Source organism: Bufo gargarizans, chromosome 4 (genome assembly GCF_014858855.1).
Source record: "Bufo gargarizans isolate SCDJY-AF-19 chromosome 4, ASM1485885v1, whole genome shotgun sequence".
In the NCBI taxonomy this organism is placed as follows: Eukaryota; Metazoa; Chordata; class Amphibia; order Anura; family Bufonidae; genus Bufo; species Bufo gargarizans.
In genome coordinates this window covers 396,998,918-397,017,962 of record NC_058083.1, presented here as the reverse complement: position 1 = coordinate 397,017,962, position 19,045 = coordinate 396,998,918, and the positions used below count along the sequence as shown (strand labels likewise).

General features: G+C 42.7%; 1 protein-coding gene across 1 annotated transcript in view; it reads left to right on the top strand.

Moving 5' to 3' along the window:
• Positions 1–19,045, top strand: part of LOC122935456 (proton-coupled folate transporter-like) — a 668,060-nt gene that overhangs the window by 149,997 nt on the left and 499,018 nt on the right. The window contains exon 2 of the mRNA XM_044291222.1: positions 4,087–4,831. Coding sequence (XP_044147157.1) covers positions 4,087–4,831 — 745 coding nt within the window. The remainder of the gene's footprint in view (positions 1–4,086; positions 4,832–19,045) is intronic.

Genomic DNA, 19,045 nt, shown 5'->3' with positions numbered 1-19,045 from the left:
TTTTATGGGGTTTGCTCACCTTCAGGCCCTCACCTCCAATGTTTCATATGGTCTACTCACCTGCTGGCCCTCACTACAATGTTTTATGGGGTTCGTTCACCTTCATGCCCTCACCTCCAATGTTTTATACGGTTTGCTCACCTGTAGGCCCTCACTACAATGTTTTATGGGGTTCGCTCACCTTCAGGCCCTCACCTCCAATGTTTTTATTAGGTCTGCTCACCTGTAGGACCTCCCTACAATGTTTTTTGGGGTTCGCTTACCTTTAGGCCCTCACCTCTAATGTTTCATACGGTCTGCTCACCTGTAGGCCCTAACTACAAGGTTTTATGGGGTTTTCGCACCTTGAGGCCCTCGCCTCTAATGTTTCATACAGTTTGCTCACCTGTAGGCCCTCACTACAATGTTTTATGGGGTTCGCTCACCTTCAGGCACTCACCTCCAATGTTTCATACAGTCTGCTCACCTGTTGGCCCTCACTACAATGTTTTATGGGGTTCGCTCACCTTCAGGCCCTCACCTCCAATGTTTCATATGGTCTGCTCACCTGTAGGCCCTCACTACAATGTTTTATGGGGTTCACTCACCTTCAGGCCCTTACCTCCAATGTTTTATACGGTCTGCTCACCTGTAGGCCCTCACTACAATGTTTTATGGTGTTCGCTCACCTTCAAGCACTTACCTCTAATGTTTTCCAGGGTCAGCTCACCAGCAGGCTCTCAACCATAATGTTTAAGAGGGTCAGCTCAGCAGCAGGCCCTCACCCGTATTGTTTTAGAGGGTAACTAGAGGGCTCTTGCGCCTAATTTTTTTTGATTGTCACCAGCAGGCCATTAATTATAATTGTTAAATGGTGTGTATGATGCCCTCCTTTATGTGTAATAAAAGGTGCATTGGAGTGCCAGTTCCTTGTAATTTTTGGCAGCACTTTCACTTAGTGCATAGGCTGTATGAGTGTAGGAGTCCCACTACCTGAACAATTGTACCACTATGTTAATGAGGCCCTCCTTTAGGTAAAATACAGGCTGTATTGGAGTGCTTCTTCCTTGTAATTTTCTGCAGCACTTACACTGTATATACAATTGAATTTACAGGAAAGAAAGTTTCCTAACAATTTTTCCTCTGGAAGGGTTTTTTTTGTGGGAGCGGGGTTTTGGCCATTTTTTTGTCAGTCTGTAAAAGTGGCGTACAACTTGGACAACATGGTTTCCAGCAGCGACATTGGTGTCTAAGATGCATCCAGACATGTTCCCCCTGCTGTTCCTGATCGATTTCAGAGTTGTTTCTGTCACTTTTAGACCTTTTCCTATGGTCCAGGCACCCTCCCCTCATCCGAGCAGGGGGTGCCTGGTTGTCTCCCATTGACTTCCATTATACTCGGGTGCTTGGCCGAGCGCACAAATATCGCTATGTGTTCGGACCGAACACCCTAACACTTTGGTGCTCGCTCAGCACTAGTATTGACCTCTTTAACACCACAGATTGTAAATTGAATTTAGAAACACCTGTGTGTAAAAATAAAACATTTTATTTCTTCCAATATAATGTTGCATAAGCACCCTATTTTTATTTTTTGCAAGGGGTAACAGGAAAAAGCATTGCAAATTTTGGTAAGCATTTTCTCCTTAACACGGCAACACCACATATGTTTTCATAATTGAGGATGTTTGGGCACACGGCAGGGAATAGAAGAGAAGGAGTGCCATATGTTTTTTGGAGGGCAGATTTTGGTGGAATGGTTTATGGGTGCCATGTTTCTATTGATTAGACTCTGGACACCAGTACAGCCATTGTCTGACAACCATACATTTAATTCTCTCAAAGGAGCTTTATCATTGGTTCTATTATGGGATACTTACAACTTTTTGATCACTTTTTATTTGTTTTTTTGGGAAGCAAAAAAAAGATAAGGAGACAACTCTCCTGTTGCTTTTTGGGATTTGTTACTAGGACGTACACTGTGCTGGGAAAAATGACACATTATCTTTATTCTGCTGGTCAGTATAATTACAGAGGTACCAATTTTACATTTTATTAGAGCCATGTTTTTTTTTTTTTCTGCTGATCGTCTTGGGGGGGGGGGGGGGTATTTTGTGCAGGATTATTTTAATCTTTCATTGGTACTATTTTTTACATAGTACTTTTCGACTGCTCGCTTTTATGCTTTTTGTAAGCCAAGGTGATAAAAAATGGCTGTTTTGACATTGTTTTTGTTTTTTTGTTACAGCATTCACTTGAAGGGGTAAACTATTAGATATTTTTAAAGAGCAGATCATTACAGACAGAGGTATACCTAATATGTCTATTTTAAATAATTTGTTTACAAACTTTTTCTGCCGATCATCTTGTCTAGGGGTTTATTTTTTGCAGGATGATGTGACGTTTTCAATTGTACCATTGTGGGATACATTGTACTTTTTGATTGGTACTTGCTACTACACTTTTTGTAAGGCAAAATGACAAAAATATTGCTATTTTGGCACTGTTTTTATTTTTTATTTTATTGTTGTAATTCATCTGACAGGGTAGATCATGTAATATTTTTATAGAGCCGGTCATTATGGATAATTTGTCTGTTTTTCTCTTTTACAATTTTATATGTGTTTATGGGAAAGAGTCGTTTTTTGAACGTGAATTTTTGTAATTATTATTATTATTATGAAAAACACTTTTTTTTACAATAGATATGTATTACAGTATAATACAATGGCATCCTGATTGCCTGTGAGACCCAGAGGGCTGGGTCTCACAGGCTTCCATAGAAGGCAAGCCCTGATGTGGAAGGCATCAGGCTCTCTTCTCAGCCATCAGGTCCCCATCACTGCAGTGTGGGGACCCGTTGGGGATGAGGAGGGAACCCTCTCTCACCATACACTTCATACATACTGATGCCAGCGTGTACAGCAGTGGCTTGGCTGTCAGTAACAGCCGGACCACTACCGCTGAACGCTGTACGGCGGCTGTTAGGAAGTTACTTCTGGATGTGCCATAAATGTACAACAGATATCGGGAAAGGGTTAAATTTGACAATCACAGACCTCTGCGGCCAATAATTTGGTGCAACAGTCACATGTGTCAACCTGATATATTGCAGCACGATAATACTGAATTCACACATTTCATGCTGTCTTTCAGTACTTCACTACTAAAAACATAAAAGACAAACGCAAGTGGTATCTTTGGCATTTTGTTAAGTTGTAAAAAATGGCAGACAAAATTCATGCATGTTGGGGCCCTAAGAAACACTAGAAAGGAAACTCATGAGCAATGGCACTGGAAATACAGGGTACTTAACAGGTAAGTATTGAATCTGAAGTACCCCAGAGCAAGGTGGTATCTGCAAATTGTTATTTTGTTTATGTCCTTTAATGTAATGTTATGTCAGGCTCATAACTCCCATCTTTCCTAATCCATACATGGTAATCTGGGAATAATTGCACAGTGTACAGTTGGGTCTGTGACTTGCTCTCATCTGATCTACTTCAGTAAAGAGAAAAGTTTATTCTGCTAAATTTGGCTTGGTTACTGACTCTTGAACCATATGCTGGCCATTGCACTCTACACACCCTGCCGTGCCTTGCACTCATACAAACACTTAACATCAAGGGCACCCCTGACTACCATCAGGAAAGAGTCCCAACATCAAGGTATGCCCCAGGGGAAGAAAGGGTGTGATCTCCTCTCACTGCATGACTCTAGGAAATTACGGTGTGAGGAAAGCCACTGTAATTGGCTTTAACAGCCCTACCACTCCCATCCTCCACGCCAGCTCCTCCTGAGCTTGCTGCACATCTTCTATTATTTTATGCAAATTCTCTACATTACCCTATTTTTGTCTTGATCCCAGAGATTTAAATGAATCATTTGCATGTTACACTGAATCTTTTACACAAAAAAGATGCATCAATCTGCATAGTATCTCCCGCTCTGTACAGTACTGCATGAAGATCATACTCCATTTTCCATGTTAAGATGTTGTCCTATGTACATATGTGTTCTTGTGTTCTCAATACAAGTTTTTAAAATATTTCATCCACATAAAAATATCCCTGTGATTTCTTATTTTCAGTTATGTTTATTTTTCAGGTTTGCCAGGAATCTTACAATCACTCAATATGTGGAAATATTCAGGAAAATAAAGAAGAATTCAAAGCTGTTCAAAGCAGAGGATCATACATAATGTTAATTCAAATTGCCATTATGAGTCTGTTGTCCATCTTACCAGCTCTCTTTCTTGGAGCATGGTCAGACATGGGTAGCCGCAGAGTAGGAATGATGCTGCCTTGTGTCTTCGCTGTTGCAAGTGGGGGACTCTACATTGCCATATACTATATTAAAAGCATGACTGTGTACTGGGCATTTGCTGCTGCTGTGTTGATTGGTATCTCAGGAGGCCATGTTTCCATGTTTTTAAGTGTATTCAGCTACTTAGCTGATGTAACAGAAAGTGTGAACCGCACTTTTCGTATAGGCATTGCTGAATCTATGATATTTCTTGGAGGAACATTTGGCTTTCTGCTCAGTGGACTGCTTCTTGAACATAGTACATTTCCCGTTTTATTTGGAGTGTACTGTGGCTGCAATTTGCTTGGAGCTTTATACATCTTGATTTGGCTGCAAGAATCAAAACCGTTAAATAGATTTAGCAGACTTTATGAAGAACATCATGGTGGAGATGAAAGTGAAGAAATAAATATACCTGCAAAGAAATCAGTTCTGACTTATATCAAAGACTCCTTCAATACCATAGTCAAAAAGCGTGAAGGTCAAAATCGATTGAAAATTCACCTGATTCTGTTGTGTGTTTTCATGATCAATCTCTGCAATGTTGGTAAGTTACTGAACTTTGGTTTATGTAGTAAAGATATTATAAATAGTAACATGATAATATGTGGGTTAATTTATAAAAATGCATTGTGATTCAGATTAGAGATAAGCGACTCTAAGCTGACGAAGTGGAATTCGATCCGAATTTCAGAAAAAATACAATTTCCAACGTATGCGAATTTCCTTGCGCTTTGTGGTAATGTATCGTAATTTTTCCTAAAATGGTGGCTACAATGGCTGCTACATGTGTGAGGACATGGGTCAAGGAACTCTGGGGAGGCTGGCTGACCCATAATGCCATGCATGCAGCCAATCAGCAGCCAGCCAGCCCTGTGATGTCACAGCCCGATAAAAGCCTGCAGCCATCTTGGATTCAGACATTTTCAAGTATTCTGAGTACAGGGACAAATGTTGTAGGTGCGAGGGAGAGTTATACTGAAAACCTCATTGTGAAAAAAAAAAAGCCATTTGCAAGTGCAGGGAAACATTATTCAAAATGCATGGAAAGGATAGGAAGGAATCATTTCACAGCATCTTAGTGCAGGGAGAGACATCTAAAGTCACTAGAGACAGTGCTAGAAAAACCTTATTGTGAAAAAAAAGTGTAGGGAAGTGTAGGGAGATCCAAATAGCCATTATACAGCTCTGGCATTCCAGCAATTTTTTCTTGTTATTGGGGTGCATGTGCTGTGTTGAAAAGCCTTTAGTGGCTTATATCTGTGGAAAAAGAAAAAAATATATATCTACTCATTCCACTTCTGCAGTTATTTGTGGTGAAAGAGTTTATTGGCCTATTTCAGTACAAAAAGGAAAAATATATACGCATTACACTTCTGCAGTGATATGTGGTGAAAGCGTTCAGTGTCCTATTTCAGTACAAAAAGGAAAAAAATACACACTTCACTGTTGCATTTATTTGTGGTTCAATACTTTAGTGGCCTATTTCAGTACAAAACAAAAAATATATACGCACTTCACTTCTGCAGTTATATGTGGTGAAAGCGTACAGTGTCCTATTTCAGTACTAAAAGGAAAGAAATATACGCATTTCACTGGTGCATTTGTTTCTGCTAAATGCGTTTAGTGGTCTATTTTAGTACAAAAAGAAAAATATATTCTCAGTTTACTTCTGCAGTTATACTGTATGTGCTGAAAGCATTTAGTAACCTATTTCAGTACAGAAAGAAATATATATGCATTTCACTGGTGCATTTATTTCTGCTAAAAGCATTTACTGGCCTATTTCAGTACAAAAAGAAAAATATATTCCCAGTTCACTTCTGAAGTAATATGTGTTGAAAGCGTTTAGTGGCCTATTTCAGTACAGAAATAAAAATATATTCTATGATCTCTTCGACGGTTATATGTGTTGAAAGCGTTTAGTGGTCTATTTCAGTGCAAAAATAAAAATAAATTGTCAGTTCAAGTTGGAGGGTATATGTGTTGTTTTGTATTTCAGTACCAAAACAAAAATATATTCTCAGTTCACTTCGGCAGTTATTTGTGTTGAAAGCGTTTAATGGCCTATTTCGGCACAAAAAGAAAAATATATTCTCAGTTTACGTCGGCGGTTATGTGTTGAAAGAATTTAGAGGCCTATTGCAGTACAAAAAGAAGAAAAAAAATTCTCAGTTCACGTCGGCAGCTATATGTGCTAAAAGCGTTTAGTGGCCTATTTCAGTAAAAACAGAAAAATATATTCTCAGTTCACGTTGGCGGTTATATGTGCTATTTTGTATTTCAATACAAAAAGAATAATGTATTCTCAGTTCACGTTGGAGGTTATATGTGTTGACAGCATATTTGTTGAAAGCATTTAGTGGCCTATTTCAGTAGAAAAAGAAAAATGTATTCTCAGTTCATGTTGGCAATTGTGTTGAAAACTTTTAGTGGCCTATTTCAGTACAAAAGGGAAAATATATTCTCAGTTCACGTCGGAAGTTATATGTGTTGACAGCATTTAGTGGCCTATTTCAGTACAAAAAGAAAAATATATTCTCAGTTCAAGTCGGCGGTTATATATATGTCTTGAAAGCGCTTGGCGGCTTTTTTCAGAACAAAAAAAAATATATTCTTAGTTCACGTCGACGGTTATATGTGTTGAAAGCATTTAGTGGCCTATTTCAGTACAAAAAGAAAAATACATTCTCAGTTCACTTCGGCGGTTATGTGTTGAAAGCATTTAGTGGCCTATTTGAGTACAAAAAGGAAAAAAATATACACATTTCACTGTTGCATTTATTTGTGGTAAAATACTTTAGTGGCCTATTTCAGTGCAAAAAGGAAAAATATATTTTCAGTTCATGTTGATGGTTATATGTGTTGAAAGCATGGCTTGGGAGTCAGCAGGGTGGCAGCAGTGGGAGCTTAGGAGCCAAACGTGCCAAGGGTACACCTCCTGCTTCGCAGCACCCTACCTACCTGGGATGTAGTGGTACAAGGGTTCATGGAAGCAGCTGTAGCAGTCAGTCAGTGCGGACTGTTGGGGGGAAAATCACATACTCGGCAGCGTGGCAGTTTTTCGTTAAGCCGCCGGAAAAGGTTAACATGGCCATATGTAGAATATGTGGGCAGAAGGTGAAGCATGGCCAGGGTGCCAAATTTGTCCCCACAGCCCTGCGTTAACATATGCAGCATCACCATATGTGGTATCCTGATGCTGCTGCTTACTACTACCATCTCCACACGCTTGCACACTGGCCACTATGCATTCCACCAATGCGTTCCATCGGGTCAGGACCGGAAGTTACATCACTTCCAGTCCCGCCGACTCCGGGGAACGATCTCTTTTCCAATTTTCTCCACACCAGGCACGTCACCTTTCTTCTCTCCCCCTACATAGGCAAAATAGGTTGCCTCATACCCCATTGTATTATGAATATCATTGTCTTTATTTGTGAAAATATTTGCCTAAATATACTAATAGGCAAGTGCAGTTCCACACTGGAAAGCACCACTTCCTGGACAACCGGAACCGGAAATGACACCAAATGTCACCTATTTGGCGGTACTTTTATACCTCTATATATACTCTGTGTTCTTTGTCATCCATTTATGATTGTTTTATGACTGCTCCTGATAAAGGGGGACTAATGTGACCCCGAAACGCTTTGAGCCAGACCTGTTTTTACCATTAAAGGAAATTAACAAGAAGTACCTATTGTGGAACTGTCGTTTCTTCCAAACATTCTACAAGCGATCCAGGCGAGGGGGGTTGGTTTTGTGGATGTCTTGAGCTTTATCACACAAAACACTTCCCTGGTGAAGTGAGTCTTTTTCTGGGTCACATTTCCTTTTGTTATTGCTATCCTTCTCTATATGGATGTTATGAATTTATGATTTTATGCTTTTTACTTTGATAGCCGTGGCACTACAGGTGGGTATAAAACAGGCATCCTCAAAGTGCGGCCCTCCAGCTGTTGCAAAACTACAACTCCCAGCATGCTCGAACAGCCTACAGATATCAGCCTGCAACAGGGCATTATGGGAGTTGTAGTTTAACAACAGCTGGAGGGCCGCAGTTTGAGGATGCCTGGTATAAAAGAAGCAGCTGGGGCCCAACAGCTAGGCTTCATGCTTTTCAATGCTTACCATCTCGATCGTCTTATAAATACCCTAACCATCTACATTCACGACTATCAGATTGGTGCCACCCCTGTGGTTATATACATTTTTTCTCCCCTTTTTCACTTTATCTCCACACTTTGTGACTTTGCCACTCTGTGGTATCCTCCTGATGCTGCTGCTACTGCCATCTCTATACTGTCACCTTGCCACTCTGTGGCATCCTGATGCTACTGCTGCTACTGCCATCTCCACACTGTCACCTTGCCACTCTGTGTTATCCTCCTGATGCTGCTGCTGTCGCCACTTCCAGACTTGGTCATTGGGCCACTCTATGGTCTCCTCATGCTGCCGCCAACTCCAGACTGTGTCATTGTGCCACTTGGTGGTCTCCTCCTGATGCTGCTGCCGCCACCTCCACACTCTGTCATTGGGCCACTCTGTGCCTCCTCATGCTGCCCTCACCTCCACAATCTCTCGTTGTCATTCTACTCTGGCCTCCTCATGCTGCTGACACCTGCACACTTTGTCTTTATGCCACTCTGTGGCCTCATGCTGCTGCCATCTCTACAATCTCTTGTCGTTGTTCTTCTCTGTGGCCTCCTGATGCTGCCGCCACCTCCAGAGGTGGTCATTGTGCCACTCAGTGGCCTCCTCATACTGCTGCCACCTCCAGACTCGCTCACTGTGCTACTCGGTGGCCTCCTCCTGGTGCTGCTGCCGCTACCTCCACACTCTATCATTTTGCCACTCGGTGGACTCCTCATACTGCTGCCAACTCCAGACTCTGTCATTGTACTGCTCCGTGGCCTCCTCATACTGCAGCCAACTCCAGACTCGTCATTGGGCCACTTGGTGGCCTCCTCATACTGATGCCACCTCTAGACTTGGTCATTGTGCCACTCAGTGGCCTCCTCCTGATGCTGCTGCTGCCTCCACCTCCAGACGATGCTGTTCCCACCCTCCCCACTTCATGACTGGGCCACTATTTTGCCTTTTGTCCTGGCTGACATCATGATTTATTTGACCTTTCTTCTGATCTTTTAGAAGGAAATAAAAATAAGACGCATAATGGATCCTGTCTGTGTAGCAGCTGTAATGCCTGTATGGTCCCATCAGAATTGGCTTATGATTTGGTAGCCAAAATCAGGAGTGGGTACAAAACACAGAAGACATGCAAATATTCCATTCACATGTCACCTATGTTTTAGATCCACTCCTGTTTTTTTTGGGCATTAGCAATACTGATGGATTATTGAGCAAATTCTGACCGTGTGAAGGTGTATGCTCCACAGACGGGATACATTTTTTGTGGGTTATTGTTCTGATGGACCAGAGGAAGGGCAAATTAATCAGTGAAGTCAGCACAAACTTACTGCTGACTCCTCTCCACTCTGTCTGGGGGGCTATACTTGTATACGCATTTAAAAGAACAGGTTCTGTAGACATCTCTGTGGAATCAGCTGGCGGCGGTGTTAAAGGAGTGTATTTCTTCTTGACGCTAACATCAACCTGTAAGGCTGAGTTCATACTTGAGTTATTTGGTCAGTTTTTGCCCCGTGACTGCCCTAATAAGTGAAGTGTGCAGTTATTTTAAGAGCGACGCCCGTCATCTGTATGTCATATGGACTCACAGTATTATTTCACTACCAAAGCAGACTCCCTATGTGTGTTACTACAAGGCACAGCGTTCTGCACCACTATAAAGGCTCTCAGCAGCTAGGAAATATGTAATTTGTCACAAATATATTCGGATAAAATAAAAATTTTACCGAAAAATTTGGCGAACCGGCGAATCGAATTTTGAAAAATCCGCTCATCTCTAATTCAGATATTCCTTAGAAAATGTACAAAAATTGTTCCTTTGCTTTGAGCACAATGGACTGTTCAAGAGAAGTAGAGTATAGTGGCACAATCAGGGCGGGTTTTAGACATAGTGTGGCACTAGGTAAAATTAAAAGTGGGGTCTCAAATGTTAAAACACTGTGCCAAGAATCATAGTCACTAGTGTTCAGCGAATCGAAGTTCATGTAATGGACTTCAGGCCGAATTTCAGGATAAATTTGATTTGCCACAAAGCCAAAATTCCTCATGCTTTGTGGTAGCGAATTGATTTAACCTGAAATAGTGTAAAATATTATTATTTTTTTATTAGACTTACCGGATCTCTTTGCTCATGTTGGGCCTGCTGCCTCCATCTTGTTTTAATACTTCGGTTGAAATCCCATACGTGGTGATTAATGACATCACTACGCACCGTGCCAGATTTTGGGCCAGACTTTCAAGCAAGATGGCGGCAGCTGTCCCGTCCATCGCAAGCAAATGCATCAGGTAAGTTAAGTATGTTTTTTTTTATTTTTTTACATTTTACACTCTTTTACAGTGGGGCAAAAATAAATAAAAACTTGACATATCCCCATTTGTATCCAGGCAGCCCCCCTGACTTGAGCATCAGAGCAGTTAATACTGATGCTCTCCTTTGCCCTGCACTAAATCGCGCAAGGCAAAGGCATTTTTTGGAGTTCCGGTGACGTAACGGGCTTTTCTTCAGGCTGCCAGGTGGAGGCTTACGCACAGCAGTGAGCCCGGTGACATCATCGGCGCTGATGGGCGGGCTTTAGCACTGCCTTAGCCTGTCCATCAGAGCCGGTGACATCACCGAACACTTTGCTGGGTGGAAGCCTCCGCCAGGCAGTGTATTATTGTAAATAAAAGAGCCCATGCATTGTGCAATCCAGCGCAAGGCAAGGGAGCGCATCAGAGTATGACATGCTCTGATGATAACATCAGGGGGGCTGCCGGGGTGAAATTATGGGTATTTTCTGTTTCAGCTCTGAACCCGGACAACCCCTTTGAAAATATGAGAGAGGCCTGTAATTTTTATCATAGGTACACTTCAACTATGAGAGAGAATGGGGGGAAAGAATACAGGAAATCACATTGTAGGATTTCTAATGGATTAATTGGTAAATTCCTAGGTAAAATAATTCTTTGGTCACCTACAAACAAGCAAGATTTCTGGCTCTCACATTCATGTAACTTCTTTTTTAAGAGGCTCCTCTGTCCTCCACTTGTTACCTGTATTAATGGCACCTGTTTGAACTTATCAGTATAAAAGACACCTGTCCACAACCTCAAATAGTCACACTCCAAATTCCATGGCCAAGACCAAAGAGCTGTCGAAGGACACCAGAAACAAAATTGTGGACCTGCACCAGGCTGGGAAGACTGAATCTGCAATAGGCAAACAGCTTGGTGTGAAGAAATTAACTGTAATCAGCAATTATTAGAACATGGAAGACCTACAAGACCACTGATAATCTTGATTGATCTGGGGCGCCACGCAAGATCTCACCCTGTGGGTTTGAAATGATCACAAGAACGGTGAGCAAAAATCCCACAACCACACGAGGGGACCTAGTGAATGACCTGCAGTGAGCTGGGACCAAAGTAACAAAGGCTATCATCAGTAACACATTACTCCGCCGGGGACTCAAAACTACAGTGCCAGACGTGTCCCCCTGCTTAAGCCATTACATGTCCGGGCCCGTCTGAAGTTTGCTAGAGAGCATTTGGATGATCCAGAAGAGGATTGGGAGAATTTCATATGGTCAGATGAAACTGAAGTAGAACTTTTTGGCAAAAACTCAACTTGTGGTGTTTGGAGGAGAAAGAATGCTGAGTTGCATCCAAAGAACACCATACCTACCTTGAAGAATGGGGTGGAAGCATCATGCTTTGGGGCTGTTTTTCTGCAAAGGTACCAGGACGACTGATCCGTTTAAAGGAAAGAATTAACCCCTTAAAGACTCAGCCCTATTTCACCTTAAGGACTTGGCCATTTTTTGCAATACTGACTAGTGTCATTTTAAGTGGTGATAACTTTAAAACGCTTTGACTTATCCACGCCATTCTGAGATTGTTTTTTCGTCACATATTGTACTTCATGACACTGGTAAAATTAAGTCAAAAATTATTATTTTTTGCATAAAAAAATGCCTAATTTACCCAAAATTTTGAAAAATTTGCAAATTTCAAAGTTTCAGTTTCTCTACCTCTGTAATACATAGTAATACCCCCAAAAATTGTGATGACTTTACATTCCCCATATGTCTACTTCATGTTTGAATTATTTTGGGAATGATGTTTTATTTTTTGGGGATGTTACAAGGTTTAGAACTTTAGAAGCAAATATTGAAATTTTTCAGAAATTTACAAAAACCAAATTTTTAGGGACCACTACAGCTCTGAAGTCACTTTGCGAGGCTTACATAATAGAAACCACCCAAAAATGACCCCATTCTATAAACTAAACCCCTCAAGGTATTCAAAACTGATTTTACAAACTTCGTTAACCCTTTAGGTTTTGCACAAGAGTTATTGGCAAATGGGGATGAAATTTGAGAATTTCATTTTTTTGCCTAATTTTCCATTTTAACCCATTTTTTCCACTAACAAAGCAAGGGTTAACAGCCAAACAAGACAGTATCTTTATTGCCCTGACTCTGCCGTTTACAGAAACACCCCATAAGTGGCTGTAAACTACTGTACGGCCACACACGGGGCGTAGAGTGAAAGGTGCGCCGTTTGGTTTTTGGAAGGCAGATTTTGCTGGGCTGGTTTATTTACACCATGTCCCATTTGAAGCCCCCTGATGCACCCCTGGAGTAGAAACTCCCTAAAAGTGACCCCATCTAAGAAACTACACACCTCAAGGTATTCAAAACTGATTTTACAAACGTTGTAAACCCTTTAGGTGTTGCACAAGATTTAATAGAAAATAGAGATACAATTTCAAAATTTCACTTTTTTGGCAGATTTTCCATTTTAATATTTTTTTTTTCAAGTAACAAAGCAAGGGTTAACAGCCAAACAAAACTCATATTTATGGCCCTGATTCTGTAGTTTACAGAAACACCTCATATGTGGTTGTAAACCGCTGTACGGGCACACGGCAGGGCGCAGAAGGAAAGTAATGCCATACGGTTTTTGGAAGGCAGATTTTGCTGGACTGGTTTTTTTGACACCATGTCCCATTTGAAGCCCCCCTGATGCACCCCTAGAGTAGAAACTCCAAAAAAGTGACCCCATTTTAGAAACTACGGGATAGGGTGGCAGTTTTGTTGGTACTAGTTTAGGGTAGATATGATTTTTGGTTGCTCTATATTACACTTTTTGTGCGGCAAGCTTTTTTGGCACCGTTTTTTTTGTTATTTACAACATTCATCTGAAAGGTTAGATCATGTGGTAATTTTATAGAGCAGGTTGTCACGGATGCGGCGATACCTAATATGTATACAATTTTTTTATTTTTTACACAATGATTTCATTTTTAAAACAAAAAAAGTTTTAGTGTCTCCATAGCCTAAGAGCCATAGTTTTTTCAGTTTTTTGGCAATTATCTTAAGTAGGGTCTCATTTTTTGTGGGATGAGATGGCTGTTTTATTGGCACTATTTTGGGGTGCATATGACTTTTTGATCGCTTGCTATTGCACTTTTTGTGACGTAAGATGACAAAAAATGGCATTTTTTAAACCGTTTTTTTTTTTACGGTGGTCATCTGAGTGGTTAACTCATGTGATATTGTTATAGAGACGGTCGATACGGACACGGCAATACCTAATATGTATACTTTTTTTATTTATGTAAGTTTTACACAATGATTTCATTTTTGAAACAAAAAAAAATCATGTTTTAGTGTTTCCATAGTCTAATATCCATAGTTTTTTCAGTTTTGGGGCGATTATCTTGGGTAGGGTCTCATTTTTTGCGGGATGAGATTACGGTTTGATTGGCACTGTTTTGGCATACATGTGACTTTTTTTATCACTTTTATAACCTTTTTTGGGAAGTAAGGTGGGCAAAATTTCAATTTTCTAATAGTTTTTATTTTTTTTATTTTTATGGCGTTCACCGTGCGGGGAAAGTAACATGACCATTTTATAGATCAGGTCGTTACGGACACGGCGATACTAAACATGTGTAGGGAATTTTTTTTTTCATTTTTAATCAGTGATAAATGTGTTTTACTTTTTTTTCACTTTTTTTCACTTTTTTTTTACCCAGACCCACTTGGTACTTGAAGATCCAGTGGGTCTGATGTCTCTATAATACAGTACAGTACAATATATATTGTACTGTACTGTATTTTACTTACACTTTGTACAGCAGGACGCCTGAGAAGGCGTCCTGTTGCCATGGGAACCTTCCCCGTCTGCAAAGTTGTGGCCAGACGGGGAAGGGTAAGGACTGGGGCTCCCTCCCTCTGTCACCCCATCCTGTCGGGGGGCTGCAAAGGAACAGCAGCCCCCCGATGGGAGAGGGAGGGACTCATCTTTCTGTTAACTCTTTCCATATAGCGGTTGACATCCATTCAATGTGCTGACACCCTGGTATACCACTGTACACCAACGATTATTCGGCGGGAGGCGGATCGCGATCCCGCCTGCCACACCGCCCGCCTCCCACACCACCCGCAACACCGCCCTACACCTCCCACCGGGCTAAAATCATTCAGAGGTGCAGGGGGGTGATAAATATAGATTTTCGCCACACAAAAGTTTCTGATCTCCGCTGTCAGGGACCGCGGCGATCAGAAACTGCAGAAATCACAACAAACCGCAGGTCCAGCTAGGAAAACATGTGGCATCAGCCCAGTGTCCCTCTTGCCAGGGGGTAGAGCTATGATCTATTGATGGTCCTGATCTGTTTATCATAAGCCATGGAGCATCTGCCCACCTTGCGACAGGTAAGGACACTTCCCTGTCCTTTATCTTTTCTGGATTTAACTCAGTATATGGTAGTGAGAAATATAGTAGAGTTAGACAGGTCAATCAGTCCAGAAAGTTCCAAGGGAATTGCAACCTAAGGCATACTGGCTGAGCTCACGGGACTGTAGGTACAGATCCAACAATCTGAGTTTCAGTCTCATTCAACCCCTGGACTAGAATTTGATGGTTCCGTGTCAGTGAATTGTCCCATTCATCACCCAGTGGCGTGAACATTGCTGATATGCCTACAGTCAAAGTCATGATAAGTAGATGGACCCTGATGGCTTATTGTTCCAGGGTCGTCGGGAAAGTCTTTACTCTTTTTTACAATGTGAGGCGTGGATCCAGGTGGGCCTCCCTTCGAGTTTCACAGAGGTCGGGGTAGTCAGCAGCACCTGGTACGGCCCATCGTATCGTGGTTCGAGGGTGTTTCTGACGTGTTTCTTTACTACCACCCACTCTCCAGGTTTGAGAGTGTGGCTTCCCTCTAGGGAGTCAGGATCTGGAATGGAAGAGAAAACTTGTGCACATATGTTAGACAATTGTTTACTCAGGGGAATCACATATTTCATAATGCATTTGCAATTGCTGTGGGAAGTACTGCCCCATCCTAGGCCCTGTCCCAAACTAAATTTCATATGGAGTCAGTTTGTGTGGAGGCCTAGCGGTGTGTCTAACTGAAAATAGTGCTATTGGCAGGCATTGTACCCAACTGAGCCCTGTCTCTCTAGTCATTTTCAACATCTTGTACTTCAGTACCCCGTTCAGTCGTTTGACTTTGTCGCTGCTTTGGGGTCTGTAGGGCATGTGATAGGCTAAGTGTGACCCCACAATCTTCCAGACTTCTTGGGTTAAGCTAGCAGTGAATGCTGGGCCCTGATCACTCTTAATGACCTCAGGTACTCCGAACCTACAAACAGTTTCCTGCATTAGTTTCTTAGCAGTTGTTGTGGCTGTCTGATTTCGGACGGGGTAGGCTTCTGGCCACCCAGAGAACAAGTCTACCACTACTAGCACATATTAAAACCCTTGGCACATTGGCATCTGGATGTGGTCAATTTGAATCCATTGGAACGGGTACTGGGCTTTGGGGAGACATTTGGTTGGTGTAGGCTCAGTTCTTCCTGGGTTGCACTGCGCACAGACGAGGCAAGACTGAGTATGCCTCACCAGGACAGGGGTTATCCCTGGGGCCACCCATATTTTGTCAATTAGTTCTTTCATGATGGTCTTAGATTGGTGGGTGGGCCCATGAGCTATTGAAGAGGATAGAGAGCTTTGGGCAGAGATACTCTCTTTCCTTGGGTCCACAGTCCAGATTCTTTCTCTTCTTGGGCTGACTCCTTTAGTCAATCTAATTTTTCTTGTGGCGTGGCCTGTTTCTGTAACTGGACTAGCAGGTCTCAGGAGACCTCTTTTGGTTTCTGTGTTAGGTCTGTTGTGGACTCTGTTGCCATCAAAACTTGAGGTCTGTTCTTCTTCCTCTTTCACTGCTGCTTGCTTTGTTGCTTGATCAGCTAGGGCTTTTCCTCTGGCTTCAGAGGTGTCAGCCCAAGTGTGCCTGTAGATCAATAAAGTTTTCAGATTCTCCAGTATACTCCCCCCTTGGAAGAGGGAGAACAGCAGCAGGATTGAGGATGTGACATCTTTGAATAGTGACAGGTAGGAGCAGGCTACCTTGCCACCGTAGGTGACATTGATTAGTCAGACGCCTAGGTTGTGTTTGTTGGAGAATGGCAGAAATGTCATGTGGTGCTAGGATAGTGAGGGGTTGTCCTAGTACCATATCAGAAGTGGTGGCCAGCAGGGCACTGGCTGCATGTACAGCTCTGACACAGGAAGGGTCTGCCCTGGCTACTGGGTCCAGTCTTTGTATGGTAGGACTTTGGGGTCCTTCAGGGTCACAGTGACTGGTGGGACATTGAGGCATCCGATATCCTGGGGTCCTCTGGCCCAGGGAGTATCGGGGATGAGGTGCAAAATGGTTTGCAGCAAATCCCCTTGCTCATATGAATCAGTGCAGAATTTTTTTATTGTCAGACATCCGGCAGCCGTGGGTGTCACATAATTTGAGTGAAAACCACAAAGACCAAGATGAGAGACAGTTTCTTATCAGAAAGAGGATCTTAAACTAACACAGAAGAGCTAACATTTCTGTGAAAAGAAAAAAGGCGGGGGTCAACTGATCCCCCGTAGCTGTCCTGCAATGTAGTGGAATGATCTGCTAATTTTGCTTTTGCCCATTTCTCTTTAAAGTATTCCACAGATTCATGATCCCAGGGGTCAAAGTTCTGACCCCTCAGCTCAGGGATGGGAATGTGGTCCCTTATAGTGAGCAGCTCAGTGGTCAGCACTGGTGCCTTGCAGCGCTGGAGTTCTAGGTTCACATCCGACCAAGGACAACATCTGCATGGAGTTTGTATGTACTCCCTGTATTTCTGTGGGTTTCCTCCCACACTCCAAAGACATACTGATAGGGAATCTTTCCCCCATCTTGTTCAACCCCCCCAACAGACCTATCTATCATGATCAATGGTTGCACACTCTCCCCAGTCAACAAAGCCCGCTGCCTTGGAGTGACCTTGGATTCTGCCCTTTCCTTCCGACCGCACATCCAAGCCCTTTCCACCACCTGCCGCCTCCAACTCAAAAACATCTCCCGCATCCGCGCTTTCCTTAACTTTGAATCTGCAAAAATACTTGTACATGCCCTCATCATCTCCCGCCTAGACTACTGCAACATTCTCCTCTGTGGCCTTCCATCTAGCACTCTCGCACCCCTCCAATCTATCCTCAACTCTGCTGCCCGACTAATCCACCTCTTACACTATTATTCCTCTGCCTCTCCCCTTTGCCAATCCCTTCACTGGCTCCCCATTGCCCAACAAATTCACTTCAAGGTACTTACAAATACATACAAGGCCATCCATAACCTGTCCGCTCCCTACATCTCTGAGCTACTTTCCCGATACACCCCCACACGCACTCTCTGATCCTCACAAGACCTCCTTCTCTCCTCTCCTCTTATTGCCTCTTCCCACAATCGACTCCAGGATTTCTCCCGTGCATCCCCCACATTCTGGAACTCGCTACCACAACATATCAGACTCTCAACTACAGTGCATAAAATAAATAAATTATCAGTGAGCAGTATTCACCGGTCTTATTCTCCACTATACTTTGCAAATCAGACCACGTACATCCATAGGTTTGGTGCACTTGAGACAATTTCCTGTAAAATGGCATTGGGTGGGTCTCAGGGTCAGGCAGTAAATTTACTATGGTGAAAAACTTTTGTGGAGTGAAATACACATATTTGGGCAGGCCCTGGGGACATGTTAGTGCCAGGACTTCCCTAAGGGTTTTGTAATTGCCCCTCTCTAGATCTGGGGAAGGGTGGGAGTCCTTGTGCCCGACTCAGATTCTATCGTCTCGTTAGACTGCGTTTGATCGGGCTCTTCTGTTTGACCTCCCACCATTATGGGTGTGTGTGTGGGTCATGATCTAACGGTGAGTCAAAAAAGTGCCATCCGGGTTTATCATCAGGTACAGCATAGAGATCACTGGGACACTAGGGGTGACATAGGAGTGACGGGCGGTCCGGACCGAATGATATTAAAGGTCCGTTCATGGGCATTGGCTGGGGACAAGATGGCGCTGTAGCTAACACGGGAAGTGATGGGACGTGCCGGGGAGTAGTTACCAAGGTGTGGTTTTGTGGGTGGGGAGCCCCACAGGCAAGGCACGTATCACGGGAGGAGGGATTCTGTTGACCACATGTTTTGCAGGTCCACCCACCTGCTTTCTTCCCGGCGTCATTATAGGGCGGTGGCAAGTCATGTATCAATGCAACACCAGGTTTACAGAAATATCTGTCTTTTCT